This window comes from Vulpes lagopus, chromosome 1, assembly GCF_018345385.1.
Source record: "Vulpes lagopus strain Blue_001 chromosome 1, ASM1834538v1, whole genome shotgun sequence".
NCBI lineage: Eukaryota > Metazoa > Chordata > Mammalia > Carnivora > Canidae > Vulpes > Vulpes lagopus.
In genome coordinates this window covers 98,920,802-98,944,911 of record NC_054824.1, presented here as the reverse complement: position 1 = coordinate 98,944,911, position 24,110 = coordinate 98,920,802, and the positions used below count along the sequence as shown (strand labels likewise).

The 24,110-nt window shown below is 38.5% G+C and overlaps 1 protein-coding gene across 1 annotated transcript in view; it reads right to left on the bottom strand.

The window, feature by feature from the left end:
• The window catches only part of DCBLD2 (discoidin, CUB and LCCL domain containing 2), a 110,531-nt gene that overhangs the window by 71,749 nt on the left and 14,672 nt on the right, over nt 1–24,110 (bottom strand). The window contains exon 4 of the mRNA XM_041748614.1: nt 20,703–20,930. Coding sequence (XP_041604548.1) covers nt 20,703–20,930 — 228 coding nt within the window. The remainder of the gene's footprint in view (nt 1–20,702; nt 20,931–24,110) is intronic.

Genomic DNA, 24,110 nt, shown 5'->3' with positions numbered 1-24,110 from the left:
CCTCCGAGGGGGAGGGGCCCGAGGAGCCGGGCTGAGGCCGGGGCGAGTGTCCCCAGGACAGGAGAGCCCCGTCCCGGAGGAGCAGGAGCTGCACCGACCTTCCCCGCGGAAAGGGGCTCCCGGGGAATTGGAGCAGGATCCCCAGAAAGGCGGGGACGCCCTCGGGCTCCCTGGGACAGTAACAGAGGAACTGCGCCCCGGAGAGTGCCCCGAGCTCCCTAAGGGCTGCAGCGCTCGGTGGGACCCGGAGCAGCTCGGAGGGGCTCGGGCGGCGGCTCCGCGGAGGGGGCTGCGGGGCTCCGGGAGCAGCTCGGAGGCGGATCGGGCGGAGGAAGAAGCTCCGGGCGGAGGGGGGCGGCGCGGCTCCGGGAACAGCTCGGGGTGACTCAGGAGGCGGCTCCGCGGAGGGGGCTGCGGGGCGGGAGCGCGAATCCAACAGCGCAGGCCCCGGAGCACAGGGGCGCCGGGACACAGCCCAGGATCCGGCCTCCCCCGGTACAGGCAGAGGCAGGGAGGGCCCAGGACAGCGAGGACGCTCCTGCCCCGACCTGAGCAGATCAGCGGCCCCGCCCCGGAGCCCCCAGGCCCTGCAGACGGAGAGCCCCGGAGCTACTGCGGGAGCTGACTCCAGGGTCCCAGAGCTGCCCCCGCCACTGTGGCTTCCTCCCGGGGCCTCACGGGGTGAACAACCCCCACTGAGCCCTGCAACAGGCAGGGGCAGAGCAGCTCCCCCAAGTGCTAACACCTGAGCATCAGCACAGCAGGCCCCTCCCCCAGAAGACCAGCTGGTCGGACCAGTTCCAAGGGAAGTCAAGGGACTTAAAGTACACAGAATCGGAAGATACTCCCCGTGTTTTTTTTTTGTTTGTTTTTCTTTTTGTTTTGTTTTGTGCTTTTTTTTTTTTTCTTCTTGATTTCTGATTGCTTCCCCCACCCCACCCCACCCTTTTTTTCTCCTTTCTTTCTTTTTCTTTCTCTTTTTCTTCTCTCCCCCCCCCCCTTTTTTTCTTCTTTCTCTTTTTTCTTTTTCTCTTTTCTTTCCTTCTCTCTCTTTTTCTCCGTTTCCCAATACAACTTGTTTTTGGCCACTCTGCACTGAGCAAAATGACTAGAAGGAAAACCTCACCTCAAAAAAAAGAATCAGAAACAGCCCTCTCTCCCACAGAGTTACAAAATCTGGATTACAATTCAATGTCAGAAAGCCAATTCAGAAGCACTATTATACAGCTACTGGTGGCTCTAGAAAAAACCATAAAGGACTCAAGAGACTTCATGACTGGAGAATTTAGATCCAATCAGGCAGAAATTAAAAATCAATTAAATGAGATGCAATCCAAGCTAAAAGTCCTAACGACGAGGCTTAACGAGGTGGAAGAACGAGTGAGTGACATAGAAGACAAGTTGATGGCAAAGAGGGAAACTGAGGAAAAAAGAGACAGGCAATTAAAAGACCATGAGGATAGATTAAGGGAAATAAATGATAGCCTGAGGAAGAAAAACCTACGTTTAATTGGGGTTCCTGAGGGCGCGGAAAGGGACAGAGGGCCAGAATATGTATTTGAACAAATCCTAGCTGAAAACTTTCCGAATCTGGGAAGGGAAACAGGCATTCAGATCCAGGAAATAGAGAGATCCCCCCCTAAAATCAACAAAAACCGTTCAACACCTCGACATTTAATAGTGAAGCTTGCAAATTCCAAAGATAAGGAGAAGATCCTTAAAGCAGCAAGAGAAAAAAAGTCCCTGACTTTTATGGGGAGGAATATTAGGGTAACAGCAGACCTCTCCACAGAGACCTGGCAGGCCAGAAAGGGCTGGCAGGATATATTCAGGGTCCTAAATGAGAAGAACATGCAACCAAGAATACTCTATCCAGCAAGGCTTTCATTCAAAATGGAAGGAGAGATAAAGAGCTTCCAAGACAGGCAGGAACTGAAAGAATATGTGACCTCCAAACCAGCTCTGCAAGAAATTTTAAGGGGGACTCTTAAAATTCCCCTTGAAGAAGAAGTTCAGTGGAACAATCCACAAAAACAAGGACTGAATAGATATGATGACACTAAACTCATATCTCTCAATAGTAACTCTGAACGTGAATGGGCTTAATGACCCCATCAAAAGGCGCAGAGTTTCAGACTGGATAAAAAAGCAGGACCCATCTATTTGCTGTCTACAAGAGACTCGTTTTAGACAGAAGGACACCTACAGCCTGAAAACAAAAGGTTGGAGAACCATTTACCATTCAAATGGTCCTCAAAAGAAAGCAGGGGTAGCCATCCTCATATCAGATAAATTAAAATTTACCCCGAAGACTACAGTGAGAGATGAAGAGGGACACTCATACTCAAAGGATCTATCCAACAAGAGGACTTAACAATCCTCAATATATATGCCCCGAATGTGGGAGCTGCCAAATATTTAAACCAATTAATAACCAAACTGAAGAAATACTTTGATAATAATACACTTATACTTGGTGACTTCAATCTAGCTCTCTCTATACTAGATAGGTCTTCTAAACACAACATATCCAAAGAAACGAGAGCTTTAAATGATACACTGGACCAGATGGATTTCACAGATATCTACAGAACTTTACATCCAAACTCAACTGAATACACATTCTTCTCAAGTGCACATGGAACTTTCTCCAGAATAGACCACATACTGGGTCACAAATCGGGTCTGAACCGATACCAAAAGATCGGGATAGTCCCCTGTATATTCTCAGACCATAATGCCTTGAAATTAGAACTTAATCACAACAAGAAGTTTGGAAGGACCACAAACACGTGGAGGTTAAGGACCATCCTGCTACAAGATGAAAAGGTCAACCAGGAAATTAAGGAAGAATTAAAAAGATTCATGGAAACTAATGAGAATGAAGACACAACCGTTCAAAATCTTTGGGATGCAGCAAAAGCAGTCCTAAGGGGGAAATACATCGCAATACAAGCATCCATTCAAAAACTGGAAAGATCTCAAATTCAAAAGCTCACCTTACACATAAAGGAACTAGAGAAAAGATAACAAATAGACCCCACCCCCAGCAGAAGAAGACAGTTAATTAAAATTCGAGCAGAACTAAATGATATCGAGACCAAAAGAACTGTGGAACAGATCAACAGAACCAGGAGTTGGTTCTTTGAAAGAATTAATAAGATAGATAAACCATTAGCCAACCTTATTAAAAAGAAGAGAGAGAAGACTCAAATTAATAAAATCATGAATGAGAAAGGGGAACCTACCAACACCAAGGAAATACAAACGATTTTAAAAACATATTATGAACAGCTGTACGCCAATAAATTAGGAAATCTAGAAGAAATGGACGCATTCCTGGAAAGCCACAAACTACCAAAACTGGAGCAGGAAGAAATAGAAAACCTGAACAGGCCAATAACCAGGGAGGAAATTGAAGCAGTCATCAAAAACCTCCCAAGACACAAGAGTTCAGGGCCAGATGGCTTCCCAGGGGAATTCTATCAAACGTTTAAAGAAGAAATCATACCTATTCTACTAAAGCTGTTTGGAAAGATAGAAAGAGATGGAGTACTTCCAAATTCATTCTATGAGGCCAGCATCACCTTAATTCCAAAACCAGACAAAGACCCCACCAAAAAGGAGAATTACAGACCAATATCCCTGATGAACATGGATGCAAAAATTCTCAACAAGATACTAGCCAGTAGGATCCAACAACACATTAAGAAAATTATTCACCATGACCAAGTAGGATTTATCCCTGGGACACAAGGCTGGTTCAACACTCGTAAAACCATCAATGTGATTCATCATATCAGCAAGAGAAAAACCAAGAACCATATGATACTCTCATTAGATGCAGAGAAAGCATTTGACAAAATACAGCGTCCATTCCTGATCAAAACCCTTCAGAGTGTTGGGATAAAGGGAACTTTCCTCGACATCTTAAAAGCCATTTATGAAAAGCCCACAGCAAATATCATTCTCAATGGGGAAGCACTGGGAGCCTTTCCCCTAAGATCAGGAACAAGACAGGGATGTCCACTCTCACTACTGCTGTTCAACATAGTTCTGGAAGTCCTCGCCTCAGCAATCAGACAACAAAAAGACATTAAAGGCATTCAAATTGGCAAAGAAGAAGTCAAACTCTCCCTCTTCGCCGATGACATGATACTCTACATAGAAAACCCAAAAGCCTCCACCCCAAGATTGCTAGAACCCATACAGCAATTTGGTAGCGTGGCAGGATACAAAATCAATGCCCAGAAATCAATGGCATTTCTATACACTAACAATGAGACTGAAGAAAGAGAAATTAAGGAGTCAATCCCATTTACAATTGCACCCAAAAGCATAAGATACCTAGGAATAAACCTAACCAAAGAGGTAAAAGATCTATACCCTAAAAACTATAGAACACTTCTGAAAGAAATGGAGGAAGACACAAAGAGATGGAAAAATATTCCATGCTCATGGATTGGCAGAATTAATATTGTGAAAATGTCAATGTTACCCAGGGCAATTTAAACGTTTAATGCAATCCCTATCAAAATACCATGGACTTTCTTCAGAGAGTTAGAACAAATTATTTTAAGATTTGTGTGGAATCAGAAAAGACCCCGAATAGCCAGGGGAATTTTAAAAAAGAAAACCATAGCTGGGGGCATCACAATGCCAGATTTCAGGCTGTACTACAAAGCTGTGGTCATCAAGACAGTGTGGTACTGGCACAAAAACAGACACATAGATCAATGGAACAGAATAGAGAACCCAGAAGTGGACCCTGAAATGTATGGTCATCTAATATTCGATAAAGGAGGAAAGACTATCCATTGGAAGAAAGACAGTCTCTTCAATAAATGGTGCTGGGAAAATTGGACATCCACATGCAGAAGAATGAAACTGGACCACTCTCTTTCACCATACACAAAGATAAACTCAAAATGGATGAGAGATCTAAATGTGAGACAAGAGTCCATCAAAATCATAGAAGAGAACACAGGCAACACCCTTTTTGAACTCGGCCACAGTAACTTCTTGCAAGATACATCCACGAAGGCAAAAGAAACAAAAGCAAAAATGAACTATTGGGACTTCATCAAGATAAGAAGCTTTTGCACAGCAAAGGATACAGTCAACAAAACTAAAAGACAACCTACAGAATGGGAGAAGAGATTTGCAAATGACGTATCAGATAAAGGGCTAGTTTCCAAAATCTATAAAGAACTTATTAAACTCAACAGCAAAGAAACAAACAATCCAATCATGAAATGGGCAAAAGACATGAAGAGAAATCTCACATAGGAAGACATAGACATGGCCAACATGCACATGAGAAAATGCTCTGCATCACTTGCCATCAGGGAAATACAAATCAAAACCACAATGAGATCCCACCTCACACCAGTGAGAGTGGGGAAAATTAACAAGGCAGGAATTCACAAATGTTGGAGAGGATGTGGAGAAAGGGGAACCCTCTTACACTGTTGGTGGGAATGTGAACTAGTGCAGCCACTCTGGAAAACTGTGTGGAGGTTCCTCAAAGAGTTAAAAATAGACCTGCCCTATGACCCAGCAATTGCACTGTTGGGGATTTACCCCAAAGATTCAGATGCAATGAAATGTGGGGACACCTGCACCCCGATGTTTCTATCAGCAATGTCCACAATAGCCAAACTGTGGAAGGAGCCTCGGTGTCCATCGAAAGATGAATGGAGAAAGAAGATGTGGTTTATGTATACAATGGAATATTACTCAGCCATTAGAAACGACAAATACCCACCATTTGCTTCAACGTGGATGGAACTGGAGGGTATTATGCTGAGTGAAATAAGTCAATCGGAGAAGGACAAACAGTGTATGTTCTCATTCATTTGGGGAATATAACTAATAGTGAAAGGGAATATAAAGGAAGGGAAAAGAAATGTTGGGAAATATCAGGAAGGGAGACAGAACATAAAGACTCCTAACTCGGGGAAACGAACTAGGGGTGGTGGAAGGGGAGGAGGGCGGGTGTTGGAGGGGAATGGGTGACGGGCACTGAGGTGGACACTTGACGGGATGAGCACTGGGTGTTTTTCTGTATGTTGGTAAATTGAACACCAATAAAAATTAGTTAAAAAAAAAACAACAACAGTGCTTATCTTCTAGGGCTACAGTCATCATTAAATGGACATGAATATGCATATGGGGTGCACATACCTACGCGCAGGCGCAGTATCATCTCCCTCTTCATTCTTCCACTTGCGCTGTGGCTCTGTGATTTTAACACCAACTATTCCTACTAAAGTGCTTTGCGGAAAGGCTGTATCAAGGTACTCTCCCCGCCCTGCTCAGTAGTGTTAGACATAAAAGAAACTGGTAATCTGCTGTTCTCTTAATTAGTGAAGGCGAACTTCTCCAATGTGTGCTTAGTTTAACATTTCCTCTGGTAGGTGATATTCTTATGCTTCTAGACTATTTTCTTACCAGCATCCCTACCCTTAAAAATGTTTTTAAACTCTCTGTATATAGCATATGTTCTAGGAGAGAGATTTTCCTGGGTTGGCCTGACCTAATCAGTTAGGTGCAGATCGATTTCTCTAGCTAGTCACAGAATTGGAAATTAGACAAATAAATGCCTGCTGGTCTAGAAAGAAAAAAAAAAAACCTATGTGGTGAATACTCCACACGACCTCTAAGAACTGAAAGTCTCTGGGCAAACAGGTAGCAAGACTATGGGGACCCCAGTTTTACAACCGCAAGAAAGTAGTAGTAGATTCCGTCAACAATCAGCCAGCTTGAAGAGAACCTTCAGCTTCAGCTGGGAACCACCACCCTCGCGGAGTCCAGCCAGGCGAGACCCTGAACAGACGATCCAGTCATGCTGAACCCAGACCTCGGGTTACAGAAATGGAGAGAATTGTGCTATTTAAAACTGCTGGGTTTGCGATGATAGTAGAAAACTAACACAGCCAGAAATTTACCTTGGTGCACCAGCGCACTTCATTTTATTGCCCTCTGCTTTATTATTCTGCTTGGCAGGTACTGCCTTTTTCTCTTACAGGCTGAAGGTTTGTGACAATCCTGCATCTAGCAAAGTCTATCAGCACCATTTCTTCAACAACCATTGCTTACTTTGTGTCTCTGTGTCACGTTTCAGTAATTCTTGCAAATTTTTTCAAGCTTTTTCATTATTGTTATGTCTGTTACGGTAATCTGTGATCCGTGACTGTATATTACTATCCTAACTGTGTTGAGGTGCCATGAGACCCATGTGACAGGTAGACGTAATAAACGTTGTGCGCCTTCTGGCTGGCTACTCCGCCAACCAGCCATTCCCCATCTCTCTCCTTCTCTTCAGGCCTTCCTTTACCTTGAGACACAACAATATTGAAATCAGTCCAAGTCCCTTCAACGAATGGCCTCTAAGCATTCAAATGAGAAAGTCATGTCTTCTCTCACTTGACATCAAAAGCTAGAAATGACCAAGTTTAGTAAGAACTCATGTCAAAAGCTGAGGGAGGTTGAAAGTTAGGCCTCTCGCATCAAACAGCCAAACTGTGAATGCAAAGGAAAAGTTCTCAAAGGAAATTAAAAGTGCTACTCTCGTGAACATATAAATGGTAAGAAGGAACAGCCTTACTGCTGATGTGGAGAAAGTTTTAGGGCTTTAAGGGGAAGATCGAACCAGCCACAACATCCTCTTAGGCCAGGGCCTAACTCTCTTTGAATCTGTGAAGGCACAGAGAGGTGAGGAGGCTCGCAGAAATTGGTTTATAAGGTTTAAGAAACCATTTCTAGAACGTCCAAGTGCCAGGTGAAGCAGCAAATGCTGACAAAGAAGCTGCATCAAGTTGTCCACAAGATCTAGCTAAGATCATTCATGAAGGTGGCTACACTAAGCAACAGATTTTCAGTATTGACAAAACAGCCTCCTATTGGAAGAAGATGCCATCTAGGACCTTCACAGCCAGAGAGGAGAAAAAGCAATACCTAGCTTCAAAGCTTCAAAGACCACACTACCTCTCCTGTCAAGGGGGCTAAGGCAGATGGTGACTAAGTTGAAGCCAAAGCTCATTTCATCATTTAGAAAAATCCTAGGGCCCTCAAGAAGGATGCTAAATCTCCTCCGCCTCTGTGCTAGAAATGGAACAAAGCTTGGATGACAGCATATCTGTATGCAGCATGGTTTGTGAAGTATTTTAAGCCCACAGTTAAGAACGTTCTGCTCAGAAAAAAAGATTCCCTTCAAAATAGGACTGTTCCCTGACAATGTATCTGATCCCTTAAGAGCCCTGATGGAGACGTACACTGGGCTAATACTATCTTTACGTCGGCTAACGTGACACTGATTCTGCAGCCCATGGATGAGAAGTGATTTTGGCTTTTAAGTCTTATTATTTAAGAAATACATTTCAGGGATCCCTGGGTGGCGCAGCGGTTTGGCGCCTGCCTTTGGCCCAGGGCGCGATCCTGGAGACCCGGGATCGAATCCCACGTCAGGCTCCCGGTGCATGGAGCCTGCTTCTCCCTCTGCCTGTGCCTCTGCCTCTCTCTCTCTATCTCTCTGTGACTATCATAAATAAATAAAAAAAAAAAAGAAATACATTTCATAAGGCTACAGGTGCCACAGACAGTGGTTCCTTTGACGCACCTGGGCAAAACAAACTGAAAGCCTTCTGGAAAGGATCCACCATTCTAGATGCCATTAAGAACATTCATGATTCATGTGATAAGGTCAAATTACCAACATGAATGGGTTTGGAAGAAGTTGATTTCAACCCTCATAGGGGACCTTGAGGGGCTCACGACTTCCACAGAGGAAACAGCTGCAGATGTGGTGGAAATAGGAGGAGAACAAGAATTAGAAGGGGAGCCTGAAGATGTGACTGAATTGATGCGATCTCATGATAAAACTTGACTCTATGGGGAGCTGCTTCTATGGATGAGCAGAGAAAGTGGTTTCTTGAATAGAAACTACTCCTGATGAAGATGCTGTAAGATTATTGAAATGGCAACAAAGGATTTAAAAAGTTTATAAACTTAGTTGACAAAGAGGATTAACTCCAACTTTGAAATAAGTTCTGCTGTGGGTAAAATCCTATCAAACACTGTCACATGCCATAAAGAAACCTTTTATGAGAGGAAGAGTCAACTGATGCAGCAAAATTCACTGCTGTGTTATTTTAAGAAACTCCACAGTGACCTCAGCCTTCAGCAACCACCCCCATGGTCAGTCAGCAGCCATCAACACTGACAAAAGATTCTCCACCAGCAAAAAAAACTTACTCAAAAGACTGAAAGCACAGATGATGGTTAGCATTTTTTAGCAATCAAGTATTTTTAAATTAAGGTACGTAAAAAAAATTTTTTTTTTAGATATAACACTACTGCACACTTTAAGTAGACTACAGTATAGTGTAAATATAACTTTTATATGCACTGGGAAACCAAAAAACTCATCTGATTCAATTTATCCCAATACCTGCTTTCCTGCAGCACTACAGAACTGAACCTACCATATCTCTGAGGCACGCCTGTATATAGTAAGAAATGCCTGCATCATACACAAAAATTCACTGTGGATGGACTGAAGATAATATGTGTGGAAAGAGAAACAATAAAGCTAGAGAAAACCTTGGGAACAATTTCATGACCTATGAGTGGGCAAAGATTTTAAAAGAGAACATGAAAAACAGTACCGACAAATGGAAAAAAAATTTGTAATTCTGAACATTAAAAATTAAATGTCTCTTTATCAAATGAAACCAAATAAGGGAAGTAGAAAGAAAAGCAATAGAAAGGGAGAATATATATTTTAATATATATAAGCCCAAAGAACCCATATCAGAATATAGAAACAATTCCTACAAATAAGAAAAATGATCACCTAATATTAAAATAATGCATAAAAAATTGCAACACTTTCCATAAAAAACATTCAAATGGCTAACAAACATTGGAAAAGAGAACAGTATTATTAGGCATCAGGGAAATGCAAGACCGAGCTACCATGTGGTATCAGTACACACACACACAGAATGGGTAACATGGCAAGTGTAGAGACAAGTAACTGGAACTCGCATACACTAGAGGTAGGTATAAACTGGTACAACCACAAATGCATTTAGCCATATCTACCAAAGGTAAAAAATATCTACCAAAGGTAAATGCACACCAGAGACCCAGCAGCTCCTCTTCTAGATGTAGAATTGTACATTTGCAGGTAAGAAAATGCTTATAACAATCAGTAAGAGCTAAGAACTGGTTATATGATGGACATGTCTTAAGTTCCTTATTGTTAGAAATTTCTTCCAATTTTTCTATACAGTGAATGGTGTCGGAAGAGACATCTTCCTGACACAACTTCTATTTTTGAAATATTTCCTTAAGAATTATTCTTAATATATACTTCCAAACTGCTAGCCAAGTGAGCTATATTGACTAAGAGAAACTCAATTAAAAAAAAAAAAAAAGTACCAATTTCACTATACTCATGTCAGCATAGCAATTCTTTATTTTTTTTTACTAATTCAAAATTCAAGGAGGGAATATAATTACTTAAAAAATTTGTATTTCTTAAAAAAAATAAAAATAAAAATCAGCATTTCTTTGATTATAAGCACAGTTGCCTCCTGCAATACTCTCTTCCAGAATGGCAGGTTGGACAAAAGAGCACACAACTGTTTATTACTACCCATGATGGTGGCCAAAGAGCCTTGATGGAAAATTTTTTTAACATTCATGTGGACCAAAATAGCCAGCCACAAAGCAATACCAATCTTCCCCATCAAATTTTTCTTAGTGGGCTATCTCTCTTATGAAACCATACACTTCTAGAGTTTTAAGACTTACCTTCTGGATAACCATCAGCAAACTTCTGGACAGAAGAGAACGTCATTATTCTGCTTTTATTTCTTAATAAAAACTTTTGAAAAAGTAATGACGCAAGGCTTTGGCTTTTATTAAATTGACAGTTTCTTCCTTGACAGTTGGCAGATTTCCTCAAACCAAGGATACTAATGTAAAAAGCAGTAAGTCACAACAACATGTAGACTTCAGTAAAACCAGATGTGTCGTTAAGCATCACAGGTGGGACATACAGAGCATACCATGAAATTTCTTTCAAGACTTTTTTAGAAAAATAAACTTTTTGCCACTTAGGAAATGTCAAAGCTTTTTAATATTTCCGGTAAAGGCCCACAAATAGGAATTCTTGGACAGGATTGCATAGATTAGGTTTTATCCAGTTGAATGCTGTTGAAAAATGAGACAGCTGTCAATTCCTCATTGACCTGCCTCAAAACACAGGAGGAAACATTTTGAAGTGATGACATCATTTATAGAGACAAAGCTTCAGTATTTCTTTTCTGTTCTAGGCCACAAACCAGCTTGACCATTCCAGGGCACATAGATTCACTAAGGTCTTTTGAATTGTGTTTGGCTTCTGTACTTTGCAATGCCACAAACCACCTCATACGATACTTCCTCATCAGGGAAAAATCCAAGTTAAATTGAAGTTGCCACTGATCCTTCTCATGAAAACCATGCATAGTCATCAACGTATTTTCATGACGAACAGATATGAGATGACTTTAGCCTTCCTGACTACACATTTTTATAGGTAAGGACTTTATCTCACATAAAACTCTGGGGCTCCTACATCTATCATTTAAGATACCTACACTCATAAAGATTACGTATCACTTTTTCAATTCCTGCCTATGGAAAACTATTCTAAACGAAAAATGTTAATGATGATGATAGCATTGTAATACCCTTCTTTCTTTCAAATGAAATAGTACTGATGACTTAGTATGACATAAAATAATTATTTTTTACCAAGACAATTTTAAAAGAAACAGGAAGAAACTCAAAGGACAAGAAGTATTCTGCTTTTACTAGGACCACAGACCCTTAAAGCACAGCAACAGATTTCATACAGTCTAAGAATAACATTAGTGGTTAAAATTAAGGAAAAACCCACTGAAGGAGACAAAGATGATCAAGGTATTCCATGCACAGCCAGAAAATCCTGGGGAAAAATGTCCATTGGTAGATGAAAGTACTGACTTCAGGGAAGGAACTTAAGAGCACAGAAATCCTCAGTAGCACAACTTTGGAAAAGAAACACTTCAAGGGGAGAAGTTACAAGTAATAGGGAGAGGGGCGCCTGGGTGACTTAGTAGGTTAAGCATCAGCCTTTGGATGGAGCCCTGCATTGGATTCCTAGCTCAGCTGGGAGCCTGATTCTCCCTCTACCTCTCCCCCTGCTTGTATGTGAGTGCTCGCTCTCTATCAAATAAATAAATAAGTCTTAAAAAAAAAAAAAAAAGGAATACTTTGGAAACTGCACTGTGAAGGGGAGAAGAAATAAAGGAAGAGGGGGAAATTTAGCGCCCTGCAAGACCAAGAAAAAAAAAAGTCTACAACTCCTCTCCCACTACAACCTTTTCTCCAAAAAAGAATATCTACTACTCTGACAAAGGAGGGCTATTATGAACATATCACAAACTATAAAGTAAACCACAACAAATCACCACCTCTGTCCCCACAAATACCTAGACAAATACCTTTATCTACTTAAAAAATATACAGTATAAGGGGCTTCTGGGGGACTCAGTGGTTTAGGTGTCTGACTCCTGATCTCATCTCAGGTCTTTTTTTTTTTTTTTCATCTCAGTGATGTGAGTTTATGCTCTGCCTTGGGCTCCATGCTGGGCCTCGTGGAACCTACTTTAAAAAGGGGAGGGTGGCGACTAAATGGCTCAGTCAATTAAGCATCCAACTCTTGATTTCAACTCAGGTCATGATCTCAGGGTCATGGATTGAGCCCAGGGTCAGGCTCAGAAGAGTGTCTGCTTGGGATTCTCTCTCTCTCTTTGCACCTCCCCACCACACACACACACACACACACACACACTCTCTCTCTCTCTCTCTCTCTCTCTCTCTCTCTCTCTTGCTCTCTAAAATCAATCTTTAGGGATGCCTGGGTGGCTCAGTGGTTGAGCATCTGCCTATGGACCAAGACATGATCCTGGAGTCCTGGGATCAAGTCCCACGTTGGACTCCCTGCGTGGAGCCTGCTTCTCCCTCTGCCTGTGTCTCTGTCCCTCTCTCTGTCTCTCATGAATAAATAAATAAAATCTTAAAAAAAAAATACAAAAAAACAAATCTTTAATATATATATTAAAAAAAAAAACAAAAAATGAGAATCCCAACAATTCAGTTTATGGAAACCCTCTCCCTCTAAAAAACAACGATAAAACAGAAGAAAACTGGAACACTCCAAACTTAATTAAATGTCATCAAGAAACTGTGGATATGATAAAACCCCTTGAAACAGAAGCTCAAAGGCTAAAAGTAGAAATGGACAATATCCAGAAAGAACTAAGAGCTGATCTCACAAAATATTTTTAAAAATGACAAAATTATATAAAAAATGAAGACCATATTCCAGGATGCACAAGGAATAATGGATCCAATGAAACATGATAATGAATGTTGAAAAAAAGAAAAAAGAACCAAATAGAATGAAAAAGAAATGAAAAACGAAAAGCACTGGTGAGAATATGGTTGAAACGGCAAGGAATATCCAAGTTTCTTAGACTTAAAATGTGTCTAAAAAAGATGCACAAGGTAATAGAACAGAGATAATATTAAAACTATCATCCCATAACACTTTCCAGAAATAAAAGACCCGAATCTATATATTGAAAGAGTTTACTGGATACCAGTGAAAACCAATCCACAATGATCACTTTCAACACACATCCTTATAATTAAGACTTTAAAGGCAAATAAGCTTCTCAAAAAAACAATATAAAAAGCCAGGCAACAGAAGAGTACTTAAAAACAAAAACAAAACTCAAAGAAAGAACAAGTGAATCAAGGACATATTTATATATAATCAAGCTGTCCCTCAAGTCTCCACATAATACAAATTTAAAAATAAGCAGTTCTAAACATGGAAGAAATTCTGCACTTGTAAATCCTGCTTAAGGAATCAATCTATTCCAAGATGAACTTCATCCACTCATAATATGACTAGAAGAACTTGGGCAAAAAAAAAAAAACGGAGAGTGAACATTTAATTTTTTTTTTTTTTCAATTTTCATTTATCCATGATAGTCACACAGAGAGAGAGAGAGAGAGAGGCAGAGACACAGGCAGAGGGAGAAGCAGGCTCCATGCACCGGGAGCCCAACGTGGGACTCGATCCCGGGTCTCCAGGATCGCGCCCTGGGCCAAAGGCAGGCGCCAAACCGCTGCGCCACCCAGGGATCCCCATTTAATATTTTTAAATAGAAATTTAGGAAACTTAGAGGTGGGTTGAAGAATAAGATGTTATATTATGTAGGCTACGCATTATGAATTTATGTTCTAACAGAGTGAAAATAGGGAAAGAAGGGAGAGGAAAAGAGGAAAGTAGAACAGTTCACTGAATGTTATACAATTGGTAGGAGTTACAGATAATACTTAGAACAAAATTATAAGATTTATTAAACTCCAAAATCAGTTTTAAAATGAAAGGAAAGAAAACAATGTAAATAAGCACAACAAATACATAAAATTGTAACTTAAAATACAATAGAGTTGAGACCAAACAGGTCAGTTTTATAAATAAGTATAAATGGGCTTAACTCAGCTATTTAAAATAAAAAAGATTTTCAATTAGGTTCACAGAGTAAGACCCAAAAATGTGCTACATACAAGAAACACACTGAAAACAAAATGATTTACAAAAGCTAAAAATAAAGGATGAGCAAAAGCAGGTATACTAGGCAAATGAATACAGTAAGAGATGTGGAGGAGGATGTACAGATGATATTGTCAGACAAAAAAAAAAAATTCAAACTCAACATATTAGCCACGACAAAGGAGGAACTTTTTAATGCTGGAAGTCACAATTTAAAATAAAGATATTACAGTTAAGAATATCTATACAGGGTGGCCTGGGTGGCTCAAGTGGTTTAGCGCCGCCTTCAGCCTGGGGCCTGATCCTGGAGACCCAGGATCAAGTCCCATGTCAGGCTCCCTGCATGGAGCCTGCTCCTTTCTTCCTCTGCCTGTGTCTCTGCCCCCCCCCCCTCCTCTCTCTCTCTCTCTGTGTGTCTCTCATTAATAAATAAATAATCTTGAAAAAAGAAAAAAGAGTATATATACAACAACACTAAAACCACCTTTATAAAAGCAAAAACCCAAAGAAAAACAAGGGGGAACAAAAGAGACATGCCAGTAAGAGATCAAGTAGTTAAAAATAAGGAAACAGAAAAATCCAAACAATAAAAAAGACAGACCTGAATGTGTACCACACCTTTCATCTTGATATTAGAGAACAAATCTTTTCTGAATGTGGGATATTCATAATAAAGGTTGCATATGAGGTTTGTACAGAAAATATAAGCAAGCTCCATTAAGAAGAGCTATTACAACCACATTTAGAGATATTTATGACTACAATGTAGTAAAAATTTAACAGCAGAAAAAGGTACTTCCAATTGCAAGTTTATTTATGTACTATAAACCCAATTATAAATATCTATTGGGTAAAAAGGAAATACAAAACAAAGTTACAGACTTCCAAAAAAATACTGATTCTGTAAATCAATCTGTGATGTATCAATCCTAAAGATGTGATCCAAGTAAACCCCACAGTATTAGACACATTTATCAATAACAATGATAAAATAAATATAAATGAATTAAGATTCTTTGCTAAAAGCTAGGTAACAACAACAACAACAAAAAACTTTAGCAAGCATAATGAAGAAAATAATTAGTAAGGTGGAGAAAAACAGAACAGACCTGATTATAATAAATCAAAATACATTTTTTTTGAAAAAATCAACAAAATAGGCAAACCACTAGCAGATAATCAGGAAAAAAAAAAGAGAGAAAGCACAGATAAACAAGACAAAAATGATATGAAGGAAATAACCACTGAAAAAAAAAACACTGAAATAACCATCAGAAAAAAATCATATGATTCTATTTTGCAGACATCACTGCAAATAAATTTGAAGGCCCAGGTGAACTGGGGAATTTACCAGGCTAAAAGCTTACTGAAACTGAACTACTTAAAGATAAAATCTGAAAGAGATCATTCTCCTTAGAAAAAATAAAATAAGGACCTACCAGAAAAGCACCAGGCCTGGATGGTTTCACAGAGTGGAACCTTCAAATACCAGCTTGTTCAAAAAGTCTCTTACATGTTTCCAGAGCAGTGGAAATGAAGGAAAACCTTTTAATTCTTTGCACTTACATATGTAACATCAATACCTAAACCTAATCAGGACAATGCAAAATAAACTATACACTAATTTTTGCTTATCAATATTTATAAAAATACACTAAATTGATTATTGGGAAACAGAATCCAATGCCACAGTAAAAGAATGACACAACAAAGGGAAATTCATTCCAGGAACACAAAGTTTGCTCAATATTAGGAAATATATTAATATAATCTATCACATAGATTTTCAGAAGAAAATCTCACAGCCATCTCCACAGATGCTAAAAAAAAAAAAAAGGTTTCTGACACAATCCAATTCTTTCCTAATGAAAACCACTCAAGAAACTTGAAATCAATAAATATTTCCTGCTACGTACTCCCCCCAAATTAATTTGTTGCAGCCCCCTCCCACTACATGGGAACATATTTAAAGATAGGGCCTTTCTGGAGGTAACTAAGGTTAAATGAGGCCATAAGGGTAAGGTCCTAATCTGATAGGATTAGTGTCCTTGTAAGAAGAGAAAGAGAACTCATTCCCTCTCTTTCTCTGCCATGTGTGGACATAGAAATAAAGTAGCTGTCTATAAGGCATAAAGAATTCTCAGCAGGAAATCAATCTGACACCCTGATTTCAGACTTCCATACTCTAAAGCTGTGAGAAAACAAGTTTCCAGTATATGGTAGTTTGTATGGTAATCTGAGCTAACCTTTCCATTACGATTAGGAACAAGGAAAAGATGCCTACCACCTCCACTACTGTTTGACATAGTAATGACTGGTGGTAATAGCCAGTGTAATTAGATAAGAAAAATCAATCACAGGCACAAGAACTGGAAAAGAAGTAAAACTCTCTCTATTTGCAGATGTGACTGTGTACCCAGAAATTCTTAGAAAGTGAGTAAAACTGAATGAAAAGAAAAAAAAAAAAACAGTAAAGTAGTAGGATATAAAATCATCATATAGAAAGGAATCGTCGTCACATAATTAGTAGCTGGTAAGAAGACATAATGGCAAAACAAAACCAAATCAAACCATCTCCCCTTATAACAGCAACAGAGAAGATATTTAGGAATAACTTGAATAAAAAAAATGTGTAAAATCTATATGAGAAAGTTCAAAACACCTTTGAAAACAATGAAATTAAATTCAAACAGGAAAAAAAGCAGCTCTTGTTCTCCAACAGGATGACTCAATAAAGCAAAGACAAATTATGAACAATACAATCACAGTAAAAATACCAACAAACACCGTTATGAACTTGGACAGGCTAATAACTAAACTTCATATGAATTGGGATGCTGGGGTGGCTCAGTGGTTGAGCGTCTGCCTTTGGCTCAGGTCATGATCCTGGGGTCCTGGGATCAAGTCTCACATCAGGCTCTCCACAGGGAGTCTACTACTCCCTCTGCCTGTGTCCCTGCCTTTGTGTGTCTCTTGTGAATAAATAAAATCTTAAAAAAACCAAAAAACTTCATATGGATCAATAAACAGGCAAGAACAGCCAGGAAAACACTAAAAATGAACATTCATAAAGAGAGACTAGACATTAAAACATATTGTAGAACCTCTATGATTTAATCTGTAACTATTTTATTTTTTATTATTATTTTTTAAAGATTGTATTTACTAATGAGAGACACAGAGAAAGAAAGAGAGGCAGAGACACAGGCAGAGGGAGAAGCAGCCTCCATGCAGGGAGCCCGATGTGGGACTCAATCCCGGATCTCCAGGATCACGCCCTGGGCCAAGGGCAGGCGCTAAACTGCTAAGCCACCCACAGATCCCCTAAAGCATAAGATCTTATATGTGAATATTGACCAGTGGAACACAACACAAAACCCAGAAACAGACCCACGTATATACAGAACTTGAGGATATAACAAAGTCAGTATCTCACATTACTGAGGCAGAGGTAGACTTTCAAATGCATAGCGTTAGGACAAGTGATTAGTCATTTGGAAAAGATATCCTATTAGATCTATACTTCACATCACACAAAAGAATATCCCTAAATGGACCAAGAATCTAATTATTAAAAAGAATGAAACCACATACATGTATTAGAAGAAAACATGTGGGGAGAGGCTTTCCAATTAGGACTCAGGATCCAGATGCAAAGGAGAAATAAATAAATTTACACTGAAAAAAAACTGCATGGCAAAAAAAAAAAAAAAAGAAAAGATCCATATAAACAAATTCCATAAACAAAGTCAAAAGACAACTGACAAAGAAGGAGAAATTGTCTGCACCATGTAATCATATAGTGGTACTATCACTAAAAGACAGTATCAGAATTCCTAGCACCAAAGAAAGACAAAGACCAAAAAAAATCTGACAAAAATAGGCAAATGACACAAACATAAAGTTACTTAAAAAATGAATCTTCAACATACAAACAAAATATGTTCAACGTGACTTATAGTAAGAGAAATGCAAATTATCAGTATACTGAGATACCATTTCTCACCTATCAACTGGCAAAGCTTCAAAAGCATGATGATGCATACACCAGTAAGGCTGTGGGGAAACAGGCAATTTTACGCATTGCTGAATGGAAATGCAAGTTGGCACAGCCCTCGTAGGGGGGAATCTGGCAATACCTAACAAAGCTATATCTGCATTTATCTTTTGAACCAATAATCACACTTCAGGAATTTATTTTGAAGACGTACCTCCAAGAATATAAGAAAACAGAAGTGTAAAGTTATTTATTGCAGCACTGTTTGTAACTGCACAATGCTGGAAGTATCTATACATAAAAGAGAGGTTACATAAACCGTAGTACCTCCACACTATGGAGTTTCTGTAGCTGTTAAGAAGAATTAAAAGCTACTTCTATGCAGTGCTGTTGTAATGATTCCCCCTGTTCGGCGGGGAGAAAGCAAAGTAGAAAAGGCTATCAACAGTATATTAGATTTGAACTTTGGAACGTCTCTAACAAATCAGATCTTAAAAAAATAATTATAAGCTTAACACATCAAAAACAATCATTACTGCTACCACTGATTGCCTGGTTCCTCTTAAAATTTCTCTGATTAACAATGTCCTCCTGCAGCTTGAATCAAGACAAAACAAGATCCACATATTAGTTTTGGAAGATGTAGCTCTTAAAGTATCACAATTCCCTTTCTTTTTTAAAAAATGTTATTTATATACAGTCTTTACAGTTGATAGAATGTGTTTCTCTAGCTCCTTTATGTCCTGTAAACTGCTGAGTTTGACGGGACTCTGGCTCACCTTTCTTTATTGCTGTTACAAGACCATGCAGGTGGTATTATTACTCCTGACTGCATCACACATTTAATATCCAGCTGCCCTTTATTAGTGTTACAGTGGTTTATAGATCCTTACACAATCTGAGTTTCTTAAAGCTTATCCAAGACCGTATATTCATGGCAATATACACACCTTGATCAAGCTACCAGACTAATTAAGAGCTGACTGAGAGGCAATAGAGGTTATCAATCAGCAGTCAGAGAAGCTGGCCAGGAATTGCTTCTCTCCTAGGTAAGAGGCCAAAAAGTAGAGAAGATAAAGGATTCCACTAGAGATGGAGAGGAGGCTTCTGGAGGATGAACATCATGCTTAAACAAGACACTGGGTTCCAACTACAATTCTGAAAGATATTTTATACAGCGAAACATTTTAACATGTTTCCAAGTTAATTCACAGAGAATTCAAGATTTTATGATGTTAGTTCTTTCAAATAGTCGTAAACATTTTTCCACCTTTAAGACAAAGGGACTGGTTTCTAAACCAAAGATTCTCAACACAACTACAAAGCAGATTCTGCTGGAAAGCTTTTAAAAATACAGAGGTGTGGGTCCTACCCAATCAATTCTGATCCAAATGGTCTAGGATAGGGATATAGTATTATCTAGAATATAGTATTATTTAAAATCTTTCCAAGTGACTCTAACATGCAGCCATAATTGAGAACTGCTGATCTTAGCGAAGAATAATAGCAGCAGCTAGCATTAGTAAGCACATATTACATGTTATGGACTGTTCTAAGCACGTTACATGTTACTAGTTCATCCCTATTTTGCAAGTAAAAAAAAGAGGTCAGGTAACTTGTCCAAAGTCACACATAAGCTAACAGCAGAGTGACGATTTGATACCAGGCAGTTTGGATCCAAAACCTATGCTCTCAATCACCATGATACAGTGCCTCCTAAGCATGAATTATACTTCTATTCTTTAATTGCAAATAAAATGATTAGAAAAAACTAAAAAACGAGACAATTAATGGTCTAGAAGCAGTACAGTGGCGTCTTGTAAAAGTACTGACAAGCTCATGTGGAGAGTAAATGAACAGATGAGAATCTCCCCTTCCCAAAAGATTCACATTTGAGATTTCCACACATAATCCACACAAATAATTTCCTACATATCATCCTACATAGTCTGCTTGTTCAGTGTAAGTATAAAAGATCGCTTTGTTTTAAAACTTGGGGAAGTGATGTATTACATGTACATTTATAAGAAAATGTCCTACCTATTTCAGTTCTGCTAACTCCAATGCCATTAAAAATTCTCAAGTAATTAAAATGACAAGAATCAGAATCTTCAATGTCAAAGTCACCAAATTTGATGCGCACTCTCTCTCCCATCTTTACACGGATCTCCCATTCGCAAACGGTGCTGTTGGGATAGGTCTGTGGGTAGTTTATTGATGTGAGGGTTCCACTTTCAGGGCCTAGTACAGTATGTCCACATCCATCACCTTAAAAAAAAAAAAAAAAAGAGTTAAAAGGATGAATCTTTATTACACCTTTAACTTTATATATAATCAGGATTTTTTGGTGAAAATGTTAAAATATGTATGACATGTTTTATACCAACACTTTCCTTACACAGGATAAAAGGGATAACAGGGTTCTTAGTATATCTCCTCACAGGGATCAAAGGAAGTCAGGTAAGGTCAACTTAATCAATGATTACCCCAGTGAGTTCAAAGAACCTTCCAATCTCAATAAACAGAAGTAAACATAGGTTACAATAAATGTATATACATATCATAATAAATTTAATCTTTAAAAGAGTATCAATTCATATAAATTGTTCAAAGTAAATGTAAACTATAAAAATAAAAGTATGTGATCAGCTCCATCCATTCATCACAAACCCTTCTAAAAGCTCTGTGAAAAGTTGAAGGATATCTAAAAACAGTTTATACTAAAGGTTACGCAGGTCACAGATCATATGACAGCATTTCAAGGCATTCATTGTTGAAGGCATTAAAGCAGTATTTAAGGAAATTTAATTTTACATTCTATTGAAATTGGACTTGTTAGTAATCCCTCTCCAAAAACTTCATTTTCCCCCTATAGAATGATGAAGAAAAAATAACAGTTTAATGAATTAGTAAAGATTAGGAAAAATAACCTTCATATCTTGGTAGCAGCACTATCTGCTCCAGAATTCCTTCACTACGGGAACTCAGGTAACTTAACATACTATTATTTGCATCCACCTTTTATCCTAAAATTTGGTGTTTGAGCACCTAGAAGAGGCAAGCAATGCTGAGAAGTTTCAGTTGCTGCTCCCATTGTACCATTTAGCATTCCTTCATGACGGGATTCAAATGAATCTCCTTCTGAAAGGAAGATGAAAACATCATACTAAAATTATAGTATTTTTTTCCTCCAAAATAGCCATTTATAATCACCTTTGGAATAGTTCTGTACTTACACAAAAAAACTGTATCAAAAGTGACAGTGGTGAATTTAAAAGTCAATATGGATACAGATGTCTGTAAAAGGATTTTCTATTATGTTGATTTATTATTTTTAAGAACAATGCAAAAAAAAAAAAAAGAACAATGCAGTGCTGATACCATTTACTACAACAGATGAATGAAAGCTTTAAAAGCTAATATAGTATCTAGCAAGTAGCTGCAAAATAAATATTAATTCAGTGAATAGGGAAACTGTACAAGTACCAATGAAAAAGTAATTTCAAACCCGTCTCAAAACTCACTTTAATAAAGGAAAAATTCTGTATGTACATTATGACGACAGTACTTCATGTCCTTTTCTGATCAAGAAATTTTATTCTCAAATCCCTACTAGTAATGTTGGCCCACTTTTAAAGGTCAATACTAGCAATCTGGCTTCCTAAACAAACCTCTCTTATAAAGCTCAACTTGTGAGCAACACTGAACTGTAGCTATCCCTACACCTGCTTTCAATCTACACACAGAAACTAGGCATAGTCCCTCAATACTATATAGAGGCACCATGAAATAAACATGTTTTTGTGATACACCCACTGATCTTCTGCAAATATAAATCTTAAATGTTATACAACTCAGAAGGAAAAAAAAAAACACTCAAATTTTCTCCGCAAGTATGATGAAAATACCTTGCATATCTCTTCTGAAAATCATCTAAATTAGAAACACAGGGATATAAAACCTTCACTGTGAAAATAAATGAATTGTAACATAAATAACTTTTGAATAATCATTACAATTTTTCCTTAGAGAAAAAAGACTATCCCCTAAGACAGAGCTTTGAACATTACGAAACTAGTCTGAAATGTTCTCTTGCTATTGAAAAGATGAAAATGTGCTTTCTGGAGTGTTTAAATCTTGAAAAGTAGCCACTGAATAAATAAAATAACTCAAAATATAAATGTATTTTCTTTAGTGAATAGACACTAAGGCAGCTTTTTAAGTGACTGGAAGTGCTGATGGATTTCAGGAACCCAAGAATTTCCTATTAACAGCTGAATTCATGACTTAGTAATGGCAGATTGTCCCATGTAATGTATTCCCCACAGGCTACTATTTAACTTACGGTTGCCATTTTAAAATGAATTTTACAAAGAGCATAAGCAGTGTTAGGAGTAATTTTTAGATGTCTTTATGCTCATACTTATGTTTGATTGTCAATAAATATGCAAAATGTTTTTTGCCCTTTCCTCCATAAAGTGCAATTTAACAAAATAAATACTAACTGATGAAAAACAGGACTTTTGCATGCACGCTGATGAAGCAAACAATTAAGATGGAGCCGTCTTTTTTCAGTATCTTGTGTAGGGGGAGGGCATGAACAGTCCACAAGGACTGTGCCAAGAATGTTCTAAAATATGTGATGGAGTTCAGAGCTTCCTCCCCTAGCAAAAAAGATGATATGCACCAGAACCCAAAGTTAAAAGAAGGTCTCAAGTCTACTACTACAATGTACAAGTTTGAATGTTTCATACTTCCAAGACAATTTGATAAGTTTAACCTGACCAGATAAATAGATGTGCTAGCCTCGACAAACACCTACTGCCGCAAAGAGGATGTTTAGAATATTCTAGTTTGAAAGGGGAGGCTGGGCTTATACAGTATCACTAGGCCAGCAATCTTCAAATGTTTTTCTCAGTTATTCCCAAGGAAGAAATACATGTTACGCTGGCATCCTGTACACTCCTGCCTGCACAATCCTGACCCGCTAAAGGGTCCCCCGCAAAAAGAATGAAGCTGGGAGCTATTTCTTTTTCTAAAAATTGCCACAGTGACCTTCTTCAGGCTTTCAGAGCATATCCATCTTGTCTAGTATATAAAAAAAAAAATGAGTGAAATTAAAGCAAGTACTGCGAATTATTTATTTGAGATTTGTGGTGGTGCAACTTTAAAAATTTAATAGTAGTAAGACTGATGTAATCCTTTAGTCCAGAAATTCACAGTGCTAAATACTGCATTAAACATCGTCATTGTAGCCAGATGAAATAGGATGTATTAGTTAATTCTTGCAAGTTATTCCTTTGAATGCTTTTCTACTCTGAATGCCCTTTTACAGCTGATTTATTTTAAGATTACCGGCACTCTGGAAACCACTGCAGTAGGCATCCAGAGGTCGTTAGGTTGAACTCTCAAGGGAGACCCTATCCTCACTTTTACCCTCAAATTAGA